Source organism: Mesocricetus auratus, unplaced genomic scaffold (assembly GCF_017639785.1).
Source record: "Mesocricetus auratus isolate SY011 unplaced genomic scaffold, BCM_Maur_2.0 Super-Scaffold_2245, whole genome shotgun sequence".
NCBI lineage: Eukaryota > Metazoa > Chordata > Mammalia > Rodentia > Cricetidae > Mesocricetus > Mesocricetus auratus.
Genome location: NW_024429180.1, coordinates 3,183,401 through 3,205,544, shown reverse-complemented (window position 1 = coordinate 3,205,544; position 22,144 = coordinate 3,183,401). Strand labels below are relative to the sequence as shown.

General features: G+C 51.4%; 1 protein-coding gene across 4 annotated transcripts in view; it reads left to right on the top strand.

Annotated features, from left to right (window-relative positions):
* The window catches only part of Farp1 (FERM, ARH/RhoGEF and pleckstrin domain protein 1), a 228,054-nt gene that overhangs the window by 129,067 nt on the left and 76,843 nt on the right, over nucleotides 1–22,144 (top strand). For all 4 annotated transcript variants that reach the window (XM_040744380.1, XM_040744462.1, XM_040744332.1 and 1 more), the window contains exon 3: nucleotides 21,093–21,197. In XM_040744380.1, the coding sequence (XP_040600314.1) occupies nucleotides 21,093–21,197 (105 nt within the window). The remainder of the gene's footprint in view (nucleotides 1–21,092; nucleotides 21,198–22,144) is intronic.

Below are 22,144 nucleotides of genomic sequence, written 5' to 3'. Positions count from 1 at the left end.
CCCCGTTACCATGTGGTGAAGCATTGAGGACCAGAATAGACAACGGTGGTCAGTCGCCCCCCGGCCCCCAAGCGCGGGTCACCCCGTGTGGCACAGAGGAGTGCCATCGTAGCCATTCTTCTGATGGTGGTCATCCAAGTGCCAGCCAGTCACCTTACCCCTTCGTCCGGGGACTCCAGAGCCTCTGTGTTAGAGCACTTTTCCCTTAGCGTGGTGGTCCATGTAGGGAAGAGGCTGGCTGGGGAGTGCTGTGACTGCTCAGATCCTATCACCATGGAAACAAAGCCAGGGGACCAGTTAAGCGTTGCTAAGGGAGTTGGGGTCAGCTTGCTATTGCTGCTGCTGCCCCTTGGCCCTGGAGAGCAGCCCCTGCAGATTTTCTCAGTAAGGCAGGCAAGCCCTAGTGTGAAGAGTCAACTCCGTCACAGAGTTGGGGGTCTGGGTTCTTGTGGTTAGTGGACCCCGGGGGGAGTCTGCGTGATTTTTATAGTTGTTTTTTTTTGGGGGGGGGGAGCAGGGCCTCTTTGGCTGCGAAGGGAATCACAGTAACGTTTGTATTGATGGGATTTATATCCATGAGACGTGCTCGGTGTTCACAAGCCTCAGAAGCACGCTAAGGGAGGGATGGAAGCTTTGAAATCTCAACGAGATTGTTGCCGAAACAAGACCAGGTGTGAGGGGAACGCCACTCCACCTGCCAGTGCCGATGAGGGAAATCCCACAGAACAGCACCCCAAATGAAGAGTCACAGTCAGTGGCCGCAGAGACAGGGGCGGGGTCCTTCGTCTGTAGGCGTGAGTTCCCAGATAGGTTACCCAAGCTCTAGATATATGCACATACAAGCAACACGAGAGGAACCCACCCTGTGGGCTGTTCTTATATATATGCATACGTGTACATATGTGTAACAATAATTTTCTGAAAGGTCTCGAATTTGACAAGGAGTGGAGAGACAGTGGAAGGTTGGAAGGGGGAAACGGTCGGAGGGGGGGGTGTGGCAATGATACAAGTACTGTACTCATGTATGGAATTCTCAAAAAAATGTAAATACATTTTTTTAAAAGTCAGATATGAAAGATTCCCTGTTGGTTGGCTCTTTTAATGGGAAGTATTCTGGCCTAAGGCAGGTAGATGGGTAGTTGTCTGGGCCTGGGAGGGGGATGGCACTTGCCGTTGGCTGTCGGGGTTGGGGAGTTCAAGCCACCTTCCTTACTTTAGAAAATAATTGAATACTCGCCAACGGTTGGATTTTACTGAGTGCTTATCACGCTCCAGTAGAGCTGTTAACATTGTACTTTGGATGTTGTTAAGGGGGGGGGGGGGGGGGCTCACAAAGGGCGGAGGACCAACCGGAAGGTTCACGTGGGGTGAGGTCATTCTTCATGTTCGCTCTGGTTTGGGGGAGTGTGTTTGGGAACGGCGCTGTTAGGGCCTGGAGAGCTGGGTTCGTCTTGCTGTTTGGGTATAGTTAGAGGCTCCATTGCTACCTTTCCCTCCATGTCCTTATTCTGCTTCCTCCCCAGCCTCCCCGCCTCCTCCCTACTCCTAGTAGTCCCCTTTCTTCTACTGTAAGATTTGGAACTTCTGCTTATTTTATTTTTGGGGTGTGTGTGGTGTGCATGTGTGAAGCTGTGTGGTGTGCATGCATGTGAGTGTGTGAATGTGCGGGAACTCGCACACTCAGGGGCCAGAGCGGGACTTGAGACGGGTTTCCTCCGTTGCTCTCTGCCTTGCTACCTTGAAAGACGGTCTCCCACCAAAGTGGAAATTCATCATCCCAGGTTTGCTGCTGGGGTGAGTTCTTAGTATTCACTTGTTTCCGCCCCTGGTCTGGGATTGCAGGCATGTACGTGGGAGCTGGGGATTAGAACTCAGCTCCACAGGCTTGCAGGACAAAAGCAGGCATTCCCTCAGACGCTTCTCCCTCGTCCAGGCGTGCTGCTTTCTAAACACAGAAGTCCCATTCTGAGCTTGCTGCTTTGCAGTAATAGACACCACGACTCCCATTGCCATTGTCCGAAACACTGACGCCAACTCACAGTTCATATGTGTAGGATGTAAGTCCACCCACGCAGGGAAGCCACGCCAGTTGAGATATCTGTGTTCAGTACAAGTCACTAGTCGATAGCTTTAAGAGGTATGAAGTTCTATAATCTCCCATTTGGAACGGGCTTTAAAGGCTCAGAACCGGAAAACGGATACCGGGAAGAATGGCGCGGCGGACAATTAAGCGTTCTGAGACTCTGCCCTGTGTTTGGCCAGCTGGTCAGGGCTGATGTATGGTGCCGCTTTGACCAGGAAGTGCCCTTCACCAGAGTTCACTCATCGCCCGACCCCCCTGCTGGCCCCAGCGTGGTTTCCAGGGCTCTTCTCCTTTTCCTCTGAGCCCCCCGGTCCTGGTTTGTATTTTGGGAAATGAGCCGGCTGCCGAGGGTCACTCCACACCCAGTGTGAACAGTCCCTCAGCCCTACTTGCCCTCATCCAGGGTAGGGGTCTCGGTATGTGACACAGAGAAGCCCGAGAAGTGCCTTTCTGGAAGGTGTCCTTCATCTACCCAGCGTGCTTTGAAGTCGGTGGCAATTCTGGGTGATGGGATAGGACCGTGTGGCTGCTGAATTGAAGGCTTGTGTCTTCACCCACATTCACCTAGAGTATGCTCTGTGATTTTTATTCCTCTAGAAGTAGAATGGGCAGGAAGGCTATTCTAAGTTGGCTTACAGGATGTGTAGAGTTACATGCACATATGCACAGGATGTGTAGTTACATGCACTTACATGCTGTGTATGTGAGGGCCAGAGGCTAACACGGGTGTCTTCTTCAGCTGCTTTCCATCTTGACTTTTTGATTTTTTTTTTTTTGAGCCAGAGTCTTGTGTGGCCCTGGCTGTGAAATTCATGATATAGAATAGGCTATCCTGGAACTTGAAAAAAAAAAAAAGATGCATTGTTATGTGTGGTGTGAGCCAGAGTGTGTGCCAGCGTGAGTGTGTACATGTGAGTGTGTGTGAGCCTAAGTGTGTGCATGTGTGTGTGTGAGCCTGAGTGTGTGTTTGTGCAACATAAGTGTGCAGCTACCTGCAGAGGCCAGGAGAAAACATCAGAGCCCCTTAGAACTGGAGTTACAGGCTGTTGTGAGTTCCCAGTGTGCTGTTTGGAGCTAAAGCCTGGTCCTCCTCAAGAGCAACAAGTGTTCTTAACCACTGAGCCGTCTCTCCAGCTCCTCCATTTAATTAGTCAGTTAATTAACTAATTTTGACAGGGCCTCATTCAGTGTAGAGCTTGCCGATTCAGCTAGACTTGCCTGGTCGAGGAGCCCCAGGCAGCCTCACGGCCCTGCCTCCCTGGTGCTTGCTGCACAGACACCCACCCCGCCTACCTTCTTGGATGATGATGACTTCCCTCTTGCAAAAACCCTTCTCAGTGGCCAAGGTTGGTGTTTGCTCTCCGCATAGTGAAGATCTGAGGTCGAGAAGGGGCAGGTTGCTGCTAGCATTTTTGTTTCAGTTTTAACCCCGTGGGAAGAGATTGTGGAATGTTCTAGCTCACTTGAGAAGAGGTTCAAGGAACTCAGTGGAATAATGAGCCCCCGCGGGGCAGTGACTTTGTAAATAGAGGCTCTGGAAGACAGGGCCTTCTTTATGTATGTGGGGTGGGTAGGACACAAGTTGGAGGAAAAAAAAAACCCATTTCCTGCTGGAGACCAAGTGTAAGTCCTCAGACAGGGCAGAGAGTTGCCCTAAATCGTCCTGCGTTGGGGCGCCTCCCACTGGCCCTGAGCTGCTCCCATCAGATAACTCAGCTGCTTTTAGGTCTTAGTCTCTGACTTCATTGGAGGCATAACTTGGTTAATGCCTCCAGTGTCTTTGACGCCATGCCCATTGAAACTCCAGCCCGTGCTGTTGCAGACGCCCATTATCCCCGCACTTTGGAAGGAGCTCAGGGTAGAAAACTTCCAAGTTCGAGGACAGCCTGGGGTAAAGAACAGGACTCTTATCTCAAAACAAGAACAAATAAAACAAAATACCCCCACAACAGAAAAAGAAACACGCTCTAAAACAAGGATGGGTTCGGGTTCCAGTCCCTGGTTATTGACGGATGGAAGTTACTTCCTTGGTGTAGGTGACAGGCGGCCACCCTGGGTCCAGCGGGCCCTTAATGCAATGCATCTGTCGACTCAGGGAGGAAGACTGTAGTGGTGCATCTCCCAGCCAAGGATTCCCAGCCCCCGCTAGAAGAGAGAAGCCAAAGGGACCTCCCGGTGGGTGGAACCGGCCCTGTGGCGGCATCCTGCCTTAAGGTTTCTGCCTCCCGAGCTAGTGCAGACAGAGTGAGTTTCAGCTGTGCTCCTCCGTGCATTTGGCACTTCGTCAGAAGAATGCTGAGAGGCTGCACCTCAGCCTGCCAGCTTGGGCTGCTGTGGGGACTCACTCTGTCCCCTCTGTCCACGTGAGGCTTCCCTTGCACACCCAGGTGAGAGACACACATGGCTTGGAATGGTGAAACAAGTAACAAGAGTGAGAAGTTAAGCAGATGTTTCTTGAAGAATTGTAAGCCCTGGAGAGGAGGGCTCATCAGTTAAAAGCAAATACTGTTCCTGCCAGCAGACGAGTTCGGCTCTTAGCAGCTGTGTCAGGCAGCTTACAAAACCCGCCTATAACTCCAGCCCTAGAGGATCTGTTGCCCTCTTGTGGCCTCCACGTGTATCTGCACTCACTTGCACATACCCACACCCACACCCATAATTTAAAAACAAAAAATCTAAAATGAGTCAGGGTAGGGGATGAACTCGAATCAGCTTCCTAATCCTTGAGCATCGGCCGGGTAAGAGACGCAGAGTGAAGACAAGGACACAGGGAAGTCTACACACGGAGTGAAGACAGTGATGGGCTAGGAGAGGGGAATGTCTACTAATGTAGGAGAGCGGAATGTGTACTAATGGGTGGGGTTCCTCTTAGAATGCAGGCACTGCTTATCGTCTCTCCCTCCGTCGTTCTTCCCAGTCTTTTCCGTGAGAGTCACAGCGGTGGCGGCACCAGAGAGCGTGTCGCTTAGCACACAGATGGGAGTAAAGTTAGATGTTATCCAGTTATCACCCTGGCTGCCATCACGGACCTAACCAGTTTCAGCCAGCCTGCCACAGAGACACTTCCCGCCTACCTGGTATCAAAGGTCTACAAGGTTTGGGCATTTAGTGAGGGCGCCTGAGCTCCACTCAAGGTGCCATGGCCACCATTAGCCTTGAGGAGTAGAGGGACCCTTTCCTGTGTCTGGGTCATTTCGTGTTTGGCTTGTTCTCCCTGGGTCTGGAAAGCAGAGGCTGGCTGGTTTCTGCAGCCGTCCAGGCAGAGGACACCGTCGATTCCCGGCTGTTGAGTTAGCGCGTCGAGTCTCAAGTCCATCCTGAATCACACACCAGAGCCAGAAGCTGGGAAGTTACTATATCTGAAAAAGGATTCCAAGAACTAAAAGCAGCTCCGGGGAACCGAGAGACGTTGCCCTCTGATTCATGGGGGGCCTTGGGGTGCCGTGCTCCTTAGGTGTGTGACAGAAGCATCAGAACCCATCACCTTTGAGGGAAGACCATGCGATGCCGTCCAAGAGAAGGGATGTGGTAATGTCGAGATGGAGATAGATGGGGGAAAAAAATCAGCCGTGTAACACAAGGTTGACTGATCCCAGAGATTGGTTAAGGGAAAGCTCCTTGCCTCGTTAGCTTTCAACTCCTCAATTGTTAAAAGAAAGGCATGTGGAGATTTTATGGACTCAGAAAACATTTGAGCTAAGTAGTCATCCTAGAGTGCTGGGTTTCAACATCCGCCAGGCAAAGCCTGGGAGCTGGCGAACCTGAGATTCATTCACAGAGGCGCCATCTCTGCCTGGGTCAGGTTACCCGCCTGCTCTGCCCATCCGATGCCTCCTGTAGGATCTGTGGGCCCTACGCCGGGCGCTTTCAAACACAGCCCCTCAATCTAGTTTAAATTCAGTGCAATGGGTGAAGGGACCTCTGTGAAAAGTACCATGTTAGGGGCTCTTGGTGACCACAGCTGTGCCTGGCACGGACCACCAGGCTAGCGCTGACCCAGCCACGTCCGCTTCTCACGGGAACACTCGGATTTGGACTGCTGTCCGCCGCACTCGACATCAGCTGTAGGACTATGCCGTTTCCCTTCTGGTGGTCGGGGCTCTCTGGCTGAGTTCGGTTTTGCCTCGTGCTGTGAACCCAGGGCCCCGATGGGCCAGCATGGAGCGGGAAGGGAGCCTGGAAGCGTGGCAGAGGCGCAGGTTAGGAGCTGTGGCCTGGGAATTAACCACAAGGCATGTCTCAGGATTGAGATGGTGGTTCAGCTGGCAAAGTGCATGCTGGGTAAGCATGAGGACCTTATGAGAGCTTCCAGCACCCACATGTGAAAGCGTGGGGCACAGTGAGCGTGCACCTGTGTGACCTCCGTGTTGTGCAGTGGGGCAGGGACGGCCAGCTGCCTGGAGCTTGCGGGCCAGCCCGTCTAGCTGAATCTGTGCTTCAGTGAGTGACCGAGGAAGATCCCAGCCAACCTCCAGTCTCCACACACACACTGTATGTCACACAAGTTAACTGAAGACACACATCGATAACCACCACGCGTGATTAGTTTGCGCCACTGGCTTCTCCAGCACGTTTGGCAGAATAGCTGTGTGAGACTAGTACCTGGATTCTCGGTAGAAAAAGTTGTGAGTGCATCTACGTTTGAAGACTACTAGGGGTGAGAAGATGGCTCAGCGGCTAGGAGCACTTGTTCCGCAGCAGGGGGAACCGAGTTCAAATCCCCAGCAGCCTCGTGAGCGCTGGCGGACCTCACGGAGTGTGGAGGTGGCAGACCAGCTGCTCCTCCTTAACCTCAGCGTCAGGTGCAGCCTGGGAGAGCCCGGGGCGTCTGAGAGCTTCCCCTCTCCATTCGGAGCAGCTCTGCCCAGCCGTTCACTCCAAGGGTCCCCGTTTGCAGACTCAGAGCTGCTCAGAGTGGTGAAGACTGTGCTGTGAGCTCAGCCTTGAATGGGACGTTTATATTAGATCCCAGCCTGTCCTCCCCCAAGGCTCAGGGACGTTACAGAAGAGCAGCCACAGAGTACGCTAGCCGGAGGACGGGAAGGAGAGCTCTGAGATGCAGGCTTCTGGACATCTAGGGGTGGGAGCCATTGCTTAGCACTTAAGGACCAGAGTTTGGTTCCCAGCACCCACACAGGTGGTTTCACAATTGCTTTTTACTCTTGTTGCTGGGAATCCGGTGCCTTCTTCTGGCCTGTGAAGGCACCAGGCACACACGTAATAATATGCCTACAATTCATTCAAGGAAAATGCCTCACACACATGAAATTAAAACAGTGTTTTTTTTCAAGGGGCAGACGTATCTGGGATGGAGTGATGGTTCAGTAGCTAGGACTACAGTTCTGTTCCTAACATTCATGTCTGCTGTCTCAACACTGCCTGTTAACTCCAGCTCCGGGGGATCTGCCGCCCTCTTCTGGCCTCCATAGGTTCCTGCACTCTGCATCTATCCACACACAGGTACATGTATAGACAACATTTTAAAATGAAACAAATGTTTATACACAGGGCGTATCTTTCCCTGATCTCTTTCCATGTCTCAGCCCTAGTGAGTCACACAACCCCCTCTCCCACGTGTTCCCAGTGTCATGGCAGTTGTGCCTTGACTTGGAGCCTCAGACAATGGCTCCCACCGACCTTGGACTGAAACCATGAGCCCCAGTGAATCTTTTCTTCTTTTAAATTGTTTCTCTTGGTATCTAATTACAGTGTTGAAAGCCTCGCTGGCAGATTAACTTTTTTTTTTTACTTTTAAAGGAAATTAAAAAAGTAGAACTTCAAACAAAAAAATCAGAGTCCAATTAATTTGCCTATTCTCTGCAAAAATAATTAAAATTTTACGTGCTGTTTGCAGTGAATTTTGCTTAGTCACTACAGGAAAAATCCCTCCTTTTCCAAAATCCACAGCTGCATAATTTTGTCTTCCTGTTGAGAGTCAACCGTACCTCCCCGCCCCCCCGCCAAGTCCATATAAGGAGAGATAACTTCAGATCACTCAAATACTTGAACCAAAATAGAATTTAGTTGTCTTTACATTTATAACTAACATATACCCTGAGTTCCTGCACAGCTGAGCTGTACCTGAAGGGAATACACATAGGGGTTTGTGGTTAGACTTAATCCTCAAATGTTCTGGGAAATGTTCTTTTAACATCTGATATGGGGTTACAACAGCCTCCCTCTCTCTCTCTCTCTCTCTCTCTCTCTCTCTCTCTCTCTCTCTCTCTCTCTCTCTCTCTCTCTCTCAAGATTTTATTTTATGTGTGTTACTTGTATAGTGGATGCAACCACGGGTGACTGTCACTGGCCTCTTCAGTATCTGCTGTTCGTGGCACTCAGCTGCCTCCGACGTTAGGCTCCTGCCCGCCTCCTTGGCTTGCGGAGTAAGCTTGGGCAGCCTGAACGTGTCAGGAATAGAGAGATAGCCTTAGCAGCCCTGGGCCGCTTCCTTCATTGGTGAGCCAACGGTGACTTGGGAATGGGGTTAAAAATCAGACCAGCTCCTTAGTACTCGTCCACTACGGTCGGCAAACTCAGAATCTGGCTGCTTAGGCTTTGTTTTATTTATTTATTTTGGTTTTTCTTTGGAGGCTGTCCTGGAACTCGCTCTGTAGACCAGGCTGGCCTCAAACTCACAGAGATCCGCCTGCCTCTGCCTCTGCCTCTGCCTCCCGAGTGCTGGGATTAAAGGCGTGAGCCACCAACGCCCGGCTTGTTATATTTTTTTAAGTGGTGCTTTCACTCAGCTACGTGGCGTGTGGGGAGGCGGTGCACATGTGAACCTGCCATGTGCCTGTGTGGAGGGCAGAGGAGGGCGTCTTCACTGCTTTCTGCTTTGTGCCTTAAGACCCGGCTGTCTCTGTGAGCCAGAGCTTGCTGTCTGGGCTGAGCAGGCTGATGGACTGCACACCCGCAAATTCTCCCTTTTCTCTGCCCTGCAATGCCAGGCCACAGGAACACGCGGCTATAACTGGCTTTCTGTGTGGGTGCTTGGGATTCGAACTCAGGTCTTTACTCACTGAGCGTCTCCCGGCCCCGGAATCTGCTTTCTGAATCCGCTATCACACAGTATTTTTAAAGGCGTCGGTAAACCAGTAGTCTGGAGTTTCCATGGATGTGTGCCACTTGTCACGCTTGGTCTTTGGGGCTGCTCTACACGATGTGTTCGTGGCTGAGGATTTGGTAAAAATGGGACTTTGGTGGAAGTTGGGCCTTGTGTTTTATAAAAATAATTTCAAAAACCTGTGAAACCAGCGAGGGCTGAAGGCACCGAAGTGTGGCTCAAACCTTCCTGCCCCGGGGAAGCCGGGCAGTCTCTGTCACCTCTCTTTCGGGCTTGCCGAGCAGTGGAACACGATTTTTTTTTATTTTTTGGAATTGTTTTTATTTTGTTGGGAAGTCTGCCGGTGGAGGGATGCTTTGAAAGATGAGGAAAGATGGAGCTTCTGGGCACCGATGGATCTTTCTCTCTGCTGGGGAACAAGTTTGAGGGAAGGTGTTCAGACACCGCCGGTGTGCGGCCTGGCTGCTGTGCTTGTTTTCCAAGAGAGACTGACAAGGCGTCTTGGCCTCTAATACTAAGAGAACGTTATTTTTTCCACAGGCCCAGTTGTGGAGAACTAGTGTTCATTGCTGGTTTTCTTTTCCCCCCTCTGGACCCTTCACCCCGCAGTTCTGAGCCTCCCTCCGTGCCTATCCGGCACCCCCTTCCCTGCCCCTCATCCCCATCCTTGTTTTACCGCGGGGGGGCTGAGGCTATTTCGTCTGCTGTGACTTTGCTCCAAGTGCTTTGACCCCAGAGGTGTGATTTGGACCCGCCACGCCTTTGAGGAGTAGAAAGCAGCCTGTGATTGTTGGCCGCTGCAGGTTTCTGTAGACTAGAACATCCACGAGTATGTGCAGCTGGGATCAGCTTCTCTTTCTGCATGGCTGTTGTAAGACACGCGGGCGTTACTTTGCGTGCTGAACTCAGAAATCTGGCACGGAAGCCAGACGCAGGCTTTTTAGAATATGAGGTCTTTTTGTGTCCGTGGTCGGTCGGACTTAGTCTCAGCTAGTTTCTGTAAACTCTATCTTTCTCTTGACAGCAGGTTTAATTTCCAGCAGGCGACCGTACCTTTGTTTCAGAAACGCGCTAGCGGTCCTTTGGTTATTTTAATTTGATTTTCTGGGGGCACGGTGCCATCCCTGACACCTGGATGATACACATCCAGTGAGCTCAGACCGTGGGTGGAGTCCCCGTCACTCCTAGTGACCTCGCTCTAGGCAAGGGAGGCACCGGCCTCTCACTGGCAGCATCCCTTCCCGCACATCGCCCTCGTAGATAAAGTTCAGCCGTGGAAGACTGAGGGTTTTTTCTTTTCTTTTAAAGCTCACAGTTCCTACTTGGCGTTATTTTCTCTCTGAACTGTCCTTGTTTTTCCAACTGGGCCTTTGAGTGGGTGCCGCTGTTGGATCACTATGGGTGGTTCATACCGCCGACTGTAGTCTGCCTGGGGTAGGATTTCATGCAAGACGTGCAAACCTGTAGCCTTGGCATTTCGTTTTGTGTCTTCTGTGGTCCTGCCTCCTTGAGTGGTGTCCGTACTGTGCAAAGGGCAGTGCTTACATGAAAGTGACCGAGCCTGGATCTCCAAGCCAGTGTGAATTAACAAAGAAGATGCTGGGCCCCTGAGCCCGTGCGTGCGTGCGTGCGTGCATGCGTGCGTGCGTAATATGGGGTGTTCTCCCCCATCCCCCCCCCCAGACGACTCAGGTCCTGGAGGTTGGGTGCATGCTGTGACTCGGTCAGACCACTGGACTGGAAGAGAAAGCTGCCAGGGCGCATGGACCCGAAGAAACAAGCAGACGGTTTTTCTGGCTGGAGGCCCTGTTTGCCTTGAGTGGCTATAGCCTGTTTTTTTTCCTCAACTTACTCATTCTCGGCGTGCTCTTTTGTTTCCCGCCTGATAGAGGAAGGAAGCCCTAAAATGTCAAGCAAGAGCTTTTTTTATTTTTAATTTATGTTTATTTTACGTTCATTGGGGTTTTGCCTGGATGCTTGTACGTCTGCGTGAGGGTGTCAGAAACCCGGAAGTGGAGTTGCAGACAGCTGCTAGCTGCCATTTGGGTGCTGGGAATTGAACCGGGGTCCTCTGGAAGAGCAGCCGGTGCCTTTAACCTCTGAACCGCTGCCCCAACCCCTAAGGAAGATGTTTTTATATTAATAAAATGTAGAAGCTCTTCATACTACAAGGACAGTGAATCCCTGGTGTCAGGAACAGACTAACAGCTTCCCTGAAGGACAGGATCCTCTCCCCAAGCCCCTCTGTGCAGCAGGTTTTCAAGAGAGCAGTAAAATCCCTGCTTCTGCACGTACACACGCTGCTCTGTGCATAGCCCTGGAATGCAGGAAAAAGGTGGTTCTGTGCCCAGCTCGCTGGTTACAACACCCGTGAATTACAGCAGAGCTGAAAGAGGCCCATTCTCTCCTGTCCTGGATCTGGGACTCCCTGAAACCCAATCTGATATGTGTTTAGCGAGTGTTCCGAACACCGGGGCTCAGTGCCGAGGGGAACAAGGAGACAGTGTGTTCCTGCAAGGCAGTGTGGCCATCCCAGAGCCCTCCTTAAGCAGGGGTGGGGAGAATGGCAGCGTTTGTGTGTATAGACTGACGGGCAGGCCTAAATGTTTAGTTACATTTGCCCAGAACGGCAGCTTTGTCCCGGTTCCCCCAGAGCTGTGGCGTGAAGTTTTATTCCCTGTGTATGGTGGTCACACCGTTTACTGTCCGGGGTGCCAGACAGCTCTTCAGTTCCAGGGTTACCCACCGTCCTCTGTTCCTTCGTAGCGTCGTGGTCAGCATCGTAGCTGAGCCTGGGTGGGGTTGGCCGAGCTCTGGGTGCCTGTGACACAGTGCAGGAAACTAAGGTGTGCAGAGGAGCCTGCGTCATGGGAGTGCGGCCGTGGCGTGGCGTTGGCCTCCGTGCTGAAATGACCCAAATGTGCGGCATAGACGGAGTACATGTATGGGCCCCGGCCGCTGCGAGGTATATAATCACACAGGCAGCATTGCCTGCGTTCCCTAAAGTGAAGCCTTCAGTCAAGTCCCGTTATTGCTTCTACTGGAAGCTGCACACCACGTAACGACACCTTGTCCATTACGGGCTGCCAGCCAAGTGGTGGTCCCAGGGGGTTATTACGGAGCTGAAGAATTCCTGGTGCCTTGTTGTGGCAGGGATAGACATTGTGACCCTTACCTCGGGGTCTGTGGTAATGGTGGCGTAAACCAAGCCTCTCACTGCAGACGTATGAAAATACAGCAGAGGAATTTCGTACAGTCCATGGTAAGCATTGACAACCAGAGGGTACAGTAGTGTGTCTATTCTGTGTATAGATGAGCTGTACCCCACCTGCTACTCATAGTGTGTGTGTGTCGTGGGGGGCGTCATAGGCTGGGCATGTGCATCCTCTGGTGTTTTGCGACCATGCCAAAGCCACCAAGACATGCTCTGGGGACTTCTCATCGAGTGATGAGCATAGCCACACTTTTGAGAATTCCCACACCATTGTACGCTCTGAGAATTACCTTTTCATGACTTCCCTCTCGGTCGGCCACATTCACTCTTTCTGTGAGATGCTCCCTCTGGAATGTGTTTTCTCTGACGTGTTTCCTTTCCAACTAGCGCATTTCCATTCTCTTTAGTCTTGGGTGTAGAGCTCAGGATTTGGAGGTGTCTCCCCGAGGCTCTGGAATCTAAGGACTGCCGAGGCTTCCTTTCTCTCCTGTTGGGCATCCTCACTTTGCCTTCTCTTAGAAATTTTTTATTTCTGCCTCACCATGTCTCGTCCTAAGAGCTCTCTCATGGTTACCTTCTATTCTTCCTCCTCTACAGCCTTTCGGGTTTCACTGTCGTTGCTGTTCAGTACCTTCTGGGCTCCTAGGGACGGGAACGTACGTGCTTTGAAGGGAAGTTTCCCGGCCCCGCCACCAGCAGCGTCCTCTGTTGCCGGTTGTGAGCGGTTCTGTCGTACTGGCTGCTTCTCACTTAGGGACCGCCCTCCACCTCTCCTCTGTCATCTCCCAGAATTCTGAAGAAACCTCTCACCCGAGGTCTCTCCTCTCGTTTTCTTCTAAGAATCTGTTCACTTTTTTTTTAATTAAAAGGCTTCTTTTCCTTCCCCTTTTTATTCTTTGACTGTCATTTTAGCAGCGTGTCTGGAGACAGCAGAGACGCGCTGTGTGTGCTTTCTTTGCTATATTTAGCTCCAAGTCTGACATTTCCCCTCCAGTTGCATTGAGCCCAGGCAGACGGTGGCCTTGTGCTAATCCTTCTAGGAAAAGGACCAAAAAAGGGGGGGCATTCACACGCAGATTCGGGGTTCCTGTGGGCATTCACACGCAGATTCGGGGTTCCTGTGGGCATTCACACACAGATTCGGGGTTCCTGTGGGCATTCACACACAGATTCGGGGTTCCGGTGGAATCTCTCAGTCTGTACCCTCCGTGGCTCCTGCCTCACAGATAGAGAGAGCTGCTCTGCTCTCTGGAGCTGGGGGCTGTGGAGTTGGAGAATGGGAAGGGACGGCTAAATTAAAGGACGGACATCCTGGGAACATGACTATAAGAGATGCTGAGACCTAGTGTGACCGCAGGCCTCGGACTGGGTTGAAAAGCTTTCGGGTGGGATAACTAAATCCTGGACTGTGGAACATGGCTCACACATGGAATGATGATGGGGGGGGCGTCTTTATCAGTGAGGAAAATAAGTCACGCCCTACGATTAGACTGTGTGCTGGGTGTGTTTGAATCTGAGGTGTAAGACTTTCGAAGGCTGAAATTCTCCTCAGCCCGCCTATTGAGGCCTTATTTCCTCGTCATCTCTGGCTCTTAAGACAACAGTGCACAGTTTCTGTCCACGTGTGGCTGAGAACTAGCCCCTCGAGTGGCTGTTAGTTTATCAGCACTGGATGACAAGACACCAGACAGTGGATGGCATGCTCACAACAGCCTGCCAGCCTACTGGTGGGACCTGTTTGCTCTGAAATGGTGGGCACCGTCCTTCCCAGCCTCTCCCAGCTTCCAGCATTAGGCCTTGATAACTGGGCATCCTGTGGCTTGCAGCTGTGTCCCCTCAGTCTCCGCTCTCTGTCCTGTGGTATTCACCCCACCCTTCCCAGCATCATCTTCTGAGGATGCCAGGTCATGGTGCACTAGGGCCTGCCCCAAGGGCCTCACTTGATGCTGTGCAGACCTGCTTTCCGGATTCCCTGGGGGCTGGTGGGTCACACTGTGCTCTGTGGAGCAGGGTTTATATTTGCTGCTATTGCTGGAACTTGAGGTCAATTATCAGTCTCAGGAGGAGACCAGAACTACCTGTGGGGCCCCCCAGAGTCCACTTGTGGGACCCCAGAGTCCTCCTGCGGGACCCCAGAGTCTACCTGTGGGACCCCCCCTGGAGTCCACCCGTGGGACCTCCAGAGTCCACCTGTTGGGACCCCAGAACTGGCAGATTCTTAGCCTTCACCTGTACCTGTGGCTCTCCACTGTCCCCAGGGAATCACTGAGCATATTCAGATGGAGGGATGCTATCCTGGGTCACGTTCTCCTGAATTCTAAGCAGACCAAAGCATGAATGGGGGGGGGGGCGCGTGGACCCCATCCCCCCAGGCAAGTTATTGATGGCCCTAAGCTCTGAATCCAGGGATTTTGCAGGAACATGTGTCTCAGTATGGATCCCATTTTCCCGTCACCCATCGCTTCCACGGGAGCAGTGACACCAAGACATCTCGTGGTCATCATTCCTTTTTGTGGGACCAGGGGATTGGCTCTTAAGACACATGCTGCTAAGCCGGGTCTCCGTTTGGTCCTGGAGCCCACAAGAGGGGACAGGAGAACCAACTGTTGGTGCGAGCTATCCTCTGAACCTCACGTGCATGCTGTGGTGCACGTGCAGACGCACGCATAATTTTTAAAAGGCCCATTTTGTGATCATAATTCTATTTCAGCATCACCCCTGCCCAAAAGAGCAGGAATGCTTCTAGTTCAGCTGCTTGGTAGCCGGAGAAGTGAAAGTTTAAGACCAGCGTGGGCTACAGAGTGAGTTTAGGTCAACCTTTGCAAATAACTGAAACTTTGTCTCCATAAATGACAAGAGTAAGAGTAATAATGTCTCGTTCTTTCTTGACTCCATCAGCTAGCGTTAGGACTGAACCATGCTTCGCCTGTTGAATGAGATAGTTTGGATGAGATAGTGATTAGTAGTGAATGAGGCAGTAAAAAACAAGCATGTTCAAGCTGGGCAGTGATGGCACACGCCTTTAAACCCAGAACTCGGGAGGTAGAGGCAGGCAGATCTCTGTGAGTTTAAGGCCAGCCTGGTCTATAGAGTGAGTTCCTGGACAGGCTCCAGTGCTACAGAGAAACCCTGTCTAGGAAAAAAATAAAAGCGCATGTTCTCATAGGACCACTGATTTTACCAGAGGCTCAAAGGCCACAGAACCTTCTTTTCTTTTATTAATTTTAATTTTTTGTTTGCGTGTATCGTATATGTTCATTTGTATGTATACATGTGTGGGGTGCTACTGCGTGTCTTTTTTGATTGCTCTCCATCTAATATTTTGAGACAGGGGCTCTTACTGAATAGGCAGTTCAGCGATTTGTCTAGGCTGATGGCTAGTGAGCCCTGGGGTCTGCCTGTTCCTGTCCCCACAGGACTAGGATTCTATCGCGCATCACCCTGCCCAGCGTTTCTGTGAGCACGGGGGATTGGGATGCAGGCCCCCTCCCTGGCTGGTAGCACGGGGGATTGGGATGCAGGCCCCCTCCCTGGCTGGTAGCACGGGGGATTGGGATGCAGGCCCCCTCCCTGGCTGGTAGCACGGGGATTGGGATGCAGGCCCCCTCCCTGGCTGGTAGCACGGGGATTGGGATGCAGGCCCCCTCCCTGGCTGGTAGCACGGGGGATTGGGATGCAGGCCCCCTCCCTGGCTGGTAGCACGGGGGATTGGGATGCAGGCCCCCTCCCTGGCTGGTAGCACGGGGGATTGGGATGCAGGCCCCCTCCCTGGCTGGTAGCACGGAGGATTGGGATGCAGGCCCCCTCCCTGGCTGGTAGCACGGGGGATTGGGATGCAGGCCCCCTCCCTGGCTGGTAGGCACTTGGCTGGCTGAGCAGCTTCACCTCCATAGCCTGCCTGCCGTTTCCCCACTACTCCAGTACGTGAGAACACTGAGCGAGCAGCTAGTCACCTGGAAGCCAGGAGCAGCCCTCGTCAGAATCCAACACCGACATGGCAGAGTTTGTGTTCTTTAGAGATGGAAAAATGATACAAAGTTTCTATTGTGATGACATCAGCTATGTCCCCTTTGCTGACTGATACATTGTCATTTGTGTGTCCTGTGTGTTCATCTGGCAACCTCATCTGTCAAAACCCATTTAGTTAGCCTCCTTGTAAACCTTGCTGGGTATTCTATTCTCAGATTACCACCAGAAAGAGTGGCCAGCTGTTTTGTTTTTTAACACTCTGTGTGTGTATGTGTGTGTGTGTGTGTACATGCACGCGCACATGTGTGTGACTGCATGTATGTACGTTTGTAGCTAAAGGACAGCCTCAGGTACCTCCTTAGGCACTGTCTACCCTGTTTTTAGAGACAGTCTCTCACTGACCTGGGAACTTAGTAAGAATCGCCTGCCATTTATTTGTTCTAATTTATCTAATTATGTGTCTCTTTCAGGGACTTAGTGGAAATCATTTCCTTGTTTGTAGCATAGTGCCTACCCTTGGCTTCACTCCCTTAGTAAGTGTGTCAGCCTTCCCAGGCTATTATGTTTATTAATAGCTCCGTTCACCCATACAGAAGTGGTCCAAGAAAGAAGATTGCAAGGCAGTAAGAAAATCCACGGGCGTTGTAGCACTCCCTGGTCAGACCGGTAGACAGTGGACCACGGCACTCAGGATGGTATTCTGAAAGGTGCTGCTACCCCTAACCCTGCTGCTAGGAAGGAGGGGCAAGGCTTTTGAGGAAAGTCATATCTTCCTGTTGGGTGAGTGTGTGTGTGCGTGCGTGCATGCATGCGTGCCCTGGTTGCCATGGTTACACTAAACCTCGAACAGAGGGGAGGTGAGGAACGCTTCCATAAATGCTTTGCAAAACTTGAGCAGATGGGAATTTCGTGAACCTGACAGTTACCTTTGTAGCTCTCTGTCAGTGAGATAATTCCCGAGAACTTTCTCAAATAGGAGAGGGGAGGAAAGGAGGAGAGGCTGTGTCCCTCGTGTACAGCACTGTAGCTTTAGTCTTTTGGAAGACAGAAGAAGTGTCCTTGCATCACAGTTGGTGGATAGCCTGGAAACACAGGAACGGTTTAAAGATACTGTGTGAGCTAACGCACTCGAGCCCGTTGCTTCTGTTTGCTAGGCCAGGCCGTCTTCGTGACTGTGCACGCCATTAGGATTCAGGGATTGCTTCCCAAGCATGGGAACTCCCGCTAATGTGATTTCATGGGGCCCAATGAAAAGGCCGATTTGAAGTGGCGAAGGCAACAGGGACATGCAGCGTGGAGTCCGCCAACTTGTTTGTGCAGTCCATTAAAATTCATATGCTCTTGGAGCTTAATTAAGAGTAGCCAATAAGAAAAAAATAAGAGAGATTTGATTATGTGGTTTCATTTATTGCCAATTTGTTCTGCAGAGCGAAACATAGCTCTGCTTTGACCTCTCCTAAGGGAAATGCTTCTAGAGTATTTTGTCAGGAATACTGAAATATGGTGTTGGCTGGCTTCAGATTTATATAGGCCATAAGAACCTTCATGATCTGCCAACGTACAGCTGTATGGCTCCATGGCTAAGAGTCCTGGCTGCTCTCAGAGAGGACCTGGGTTCAGTTCCCAACACCCACATGGTGGCCTGCAACCGTCTGTAACAGTCAATTGGGTACCCTCTCCTGGCTTCCATGATCACTAGGCGGCCACATATGCACAGGCATGCATGCAAGAGAAGCACTCATATACAAACATAAAAATAAAATAAAAAAAGATGTTCCCGGGTGGTGGCAGTGTGCTCCTTTAATCTCGGCACTCGGGTGGCAGAGGCAGGTGGATCCCTGTGAGTCTGAGGTCAGCCTGGCCTACAGAGCAAGTTCCAGGACAGCCAGAGACTACACAGAGAAACCCTGTCTCGAAAAACAGATAGATAGATAGATAGATAGATAGATAGATAGATAGATAGATAGATAGATAGATAGATAGATGTAGATAGAAGAGAGAGAAAGAGAGAGAGAGAGAGAGATGATAGATAAAATCTCCATAGCTGGCCACTGTCTTATTAAATCACTATTATCATACATGGACTTTGACCTGACAAGACCACTCTTAGAAAATGCTTTTCTAGATATTTCCTCACGGTCTTTGTGTTATGCCCCCTTAAATGATGCTGTTGTCACTCCACAGCACACACGCACCTAGTCTGTTCATTTAGAGACAGAGTCTCATGTAGTCCAGGCTGACCTCCCGCTCCTCGAGTAGTTGAAGGTGACCTTGATCTTAGGATTTTTTTGCCTCTACCTCCCAAGTTCTGGGATCTCAGGCTTACACCTGTCTTATACAAACTGGGGCTTATATTGAAGGCTTCTTGCTAATACTCTTGCTTTCTGAAACAGTCTCTCACGGAACCTGGAGCTCACTATTGGTTAGAATATGTGGCCAGTGAGCTCAGAAGATTCCCCCGTCCGTTCCCCCCAGCAGCACAGCACTAGGGTACAGACATGGTCATCATAGCCAACTGCTGTGGTAGGTTCTGGGGCTTCAACTCGGGCCCTTCCTTCCAATAAAAGACTCTTCGAGATGTGTTACGGTTTGCTACCTGGAGATATTTTAATCTGTAATAGTGGCCTGATAACCCGCTGGAATGTTGATGGTGACACCAGTGTCATTTCCTTGTAAAACTGTCGTGTGTCATGAGTCTCGAAGCCTTTAGAGGTGTTCCGGTGTCATGCCGTGACTGCGGCCAGAGCTCACAGGGGACTCCGAGGCTTTCTGGCCATCCTCCCATAGACGGATGGGAGTGGAAAACCATCACTCAGACTCTGAGTTGACGGCTCCGCGTCAAATAGCAGCTCAGTACCCCAGAAGGGACATGTACAAAAACGGGCACAAAAAGGTGAAATCGGATCCAATCCGGTACCGTTAACCCGATTCTGGTCATTTATTTACAACCCGTCCGGCAGAGGGACAGTTACCTCCGCTGCTGCTCCGTGACAGGATGTTAGGTGGCATCTGCAAGGTTGGGGTGAGGCTGCAGGACCAGCACAGCCTGGGGTTGACCAGGACGTCAGCAGTGCATGTGGACGCCTCACTGAGTCAGTGAGGGACTCGGTTTCGATGGAATCTGCCCCCACCCCCTGTGATGTGTTTCATCTGACACCCATGTCCATAAAGACACCCATTGTACACTGACCTCTCTGTTTGTTTAAATTTCTAGTGTTGAGCTGTGAAGTGTTGTTGTTCAGGTTCTGTAAACCTAGTTGAAGTTATCAGATTCCCTTAGTTCCAGGAATTCTTTGGGAAATTTGAGTGCCTGCCAGCTGGGAAGATAGTTGGCAAATCCTCTCTTTTCTTCTCCTTTCTTTTCTTTTTTCAACAAACAGTGTTGGAGACCATGAAACTGGACACTGTACAGTATAGGAGGAGAAAAGTTCTAGAAAAGGTGGCTGTCCATAAACTGACCTTGTTGCCTCTTGCGTGCTGATGTGAGAAGGTGACCCTAGAACCAAGGGTAGTATCAGCAGGTCACCGCCCCATCTGCCAGCCTAGCTGGGAATCGGCGCTGTGTGCACGCGGCATATCAGAAACAGCAGGTGACAGTGCCGGGGTGACGGGAAGCAGGCTTGCCGAGCCGTAGTTCCACCATCCTCTCCTACGTCTCTTCCTTTGCGTAAAAGCGTGAGGGCTTGGGAGTGCATCTGATAGGGAAGGGCGACGTCTCTGATGACCACATCTTTTTCCCGCCAGCCGCGCGTGTGAAATGGCTCAACCACGACCACTGAGCTGACCTTGCCCGCACGGGTGTGGTACACCTGCGGGTAGCCGTGGGTATCTTCCAGACTGCTGTGAAAGCGACTTGTGGGGCCACTAAGCGGCATCTGTTAGGGAATCGGAAGTGTTCGGCGCCCCACATCGAACCGTCCTCATCGGCCCCCGTGGCCATGTGAGGGCAGGCTAATGGGCACCCCGACACTGTACCTGTCCGCAGCTCTCAGCCTGCCCTGTCATTCAGTGTCTTGAGTTAGTTGTCTCCTAGATTTGTTGTATGTGCACTGGAAGGGGAAGAGGAAAAATATAAAACCAGTGAGTTTGCAACATTTGCCTCCTGAGGTTTGGTGTGTGTGGTAGAGCTTGAACCATCTCACCAGAGAGGTCTCAGGAATCCACGGAGTCATAGAGAGAAACCGAGGCACGGTTCTAAGTTGGGTCACTCCCTTCTCCATCATGTGGGCCTGAGAACTAAACCCGGGTTGGTTGTTGGGCTTGGTGGCAAGTCCTTTTTACCCGCTGAGCCATTTCACCCGCCCTGGCTTAATGGTCACTTTTGGCAGGTAGAGAAACCCAGTGCCGTGCCCTGCCCTGCGTGTGGCAAACCCAGCACCACTCTCTGAAAAAACAGATGCCGGGCATGCTCGTACGTGCCTGCCGTCCCAGCTCTCAGGAGGGTCGTGTGTTCAAGACCAGACTGGGCCACCAGGTAGCACTTCTTCTCAAAGCCAAAAAGAAAAAGAAAATAAAAAACAGAAGCAGTTTGTTACTAGAAATGGGAAGCTGCTGGGGCTAGGGAGAAGCCTCGTGTCTCCGTCCAGAGTCCGCAAGCGCACAGACGCTGAAGTTGGCATCCAGGATGTCACAGGGTGGGTAGCGGCCAGTCCTGCGTGACCCTTGTGAGCCCCGCTGACTGGGGAGCCGGGAGCAGTGTGGTCTGTGTGGCCTGGCCGCACACAGCGAAGGACTCTTGTAACCCCAGTTCTTTCTGCCCACAGCAACGAGCTCCAGGGAAGGTGCTGCTCGACGCCGTGTGCAACCACCTCAATCTCGTGGAGGGCGACTACTTCGGCCTGGAGTTCCCCGACCACAAGAAGATCATGGTAGGAGACGTGGGGGGTGGGGGCTGGGGGAAGACGCCGGCTTAGTGTCCCCACCGTCCGCACTGTTCATCTCAGGGGTGGGGGGAATCACTACCCCAATGGCTGTGCAGAAGCAAATATAGAAGGAAAACTCCCAGAAAGCCCTCGTTTGTATTTCAAATACATGCTTGATTGAAATGTTCAAAATGCGCGTTAAGATGATTTGAGCATCTTCCAGCAGCGCCTAAGGCTGGAAACAGCCTCCCCCCCCCCCTGCCTTCTGCTGCCAAAGGCGTCACGACCCACAGGTTAAGAACCACTGGTGTGTAGGCATTTTTTTTTTGCCTGCATGCATATGTGTACAATGCAGATGCAATGCTTGTAGAGGCCAGAAGAGGGCGTTGGATCCCCCTGGTACTTGATTGACGGACAATTAAGAGCAGCTGCGTGGACACTGAGAACCAAACGCAGATCCTCTGGGAGGCCGGCCAGTGCTCTTCAGCTCGAGCCAGCTGTTCCCACATTCATTACTCCAGCTGTTCTGCGGTTTACAGAGGAGATCATAGTAAATAAACTGGGGGGAGTTCACTATAAGGTGTATTTTATTTTTGCTTATATCAGGTGTTCTCGTGGCTGTCCACATAAAACACAGGCCCCAGGGAACTGTTCTGGAAGCATGGGTTACAGAAAAGTCTAATCTATCGTCTTTTTTTTTTTTTTTTTTTTTTTTTTTGTCTTTGGTTTTTGGTTTTTCAAGGCAGGGTTTCTCTGTATTGTTTTGGAGGCTGTCCTGGAACTCACTTGTTGTAGACCAGGCTGGTCTCGAACTCACAGAGATCCACCTGCCTCTGCCTCGCAAGTGCTGGGATTGAAGGTATGCGCCACCAATGCCCAGCTTCCATCATCATTTTTGTGTGTGTCCCAAATGCATAACTTGAGATCTATAGTCCTAGCCATTTTTAACCGTG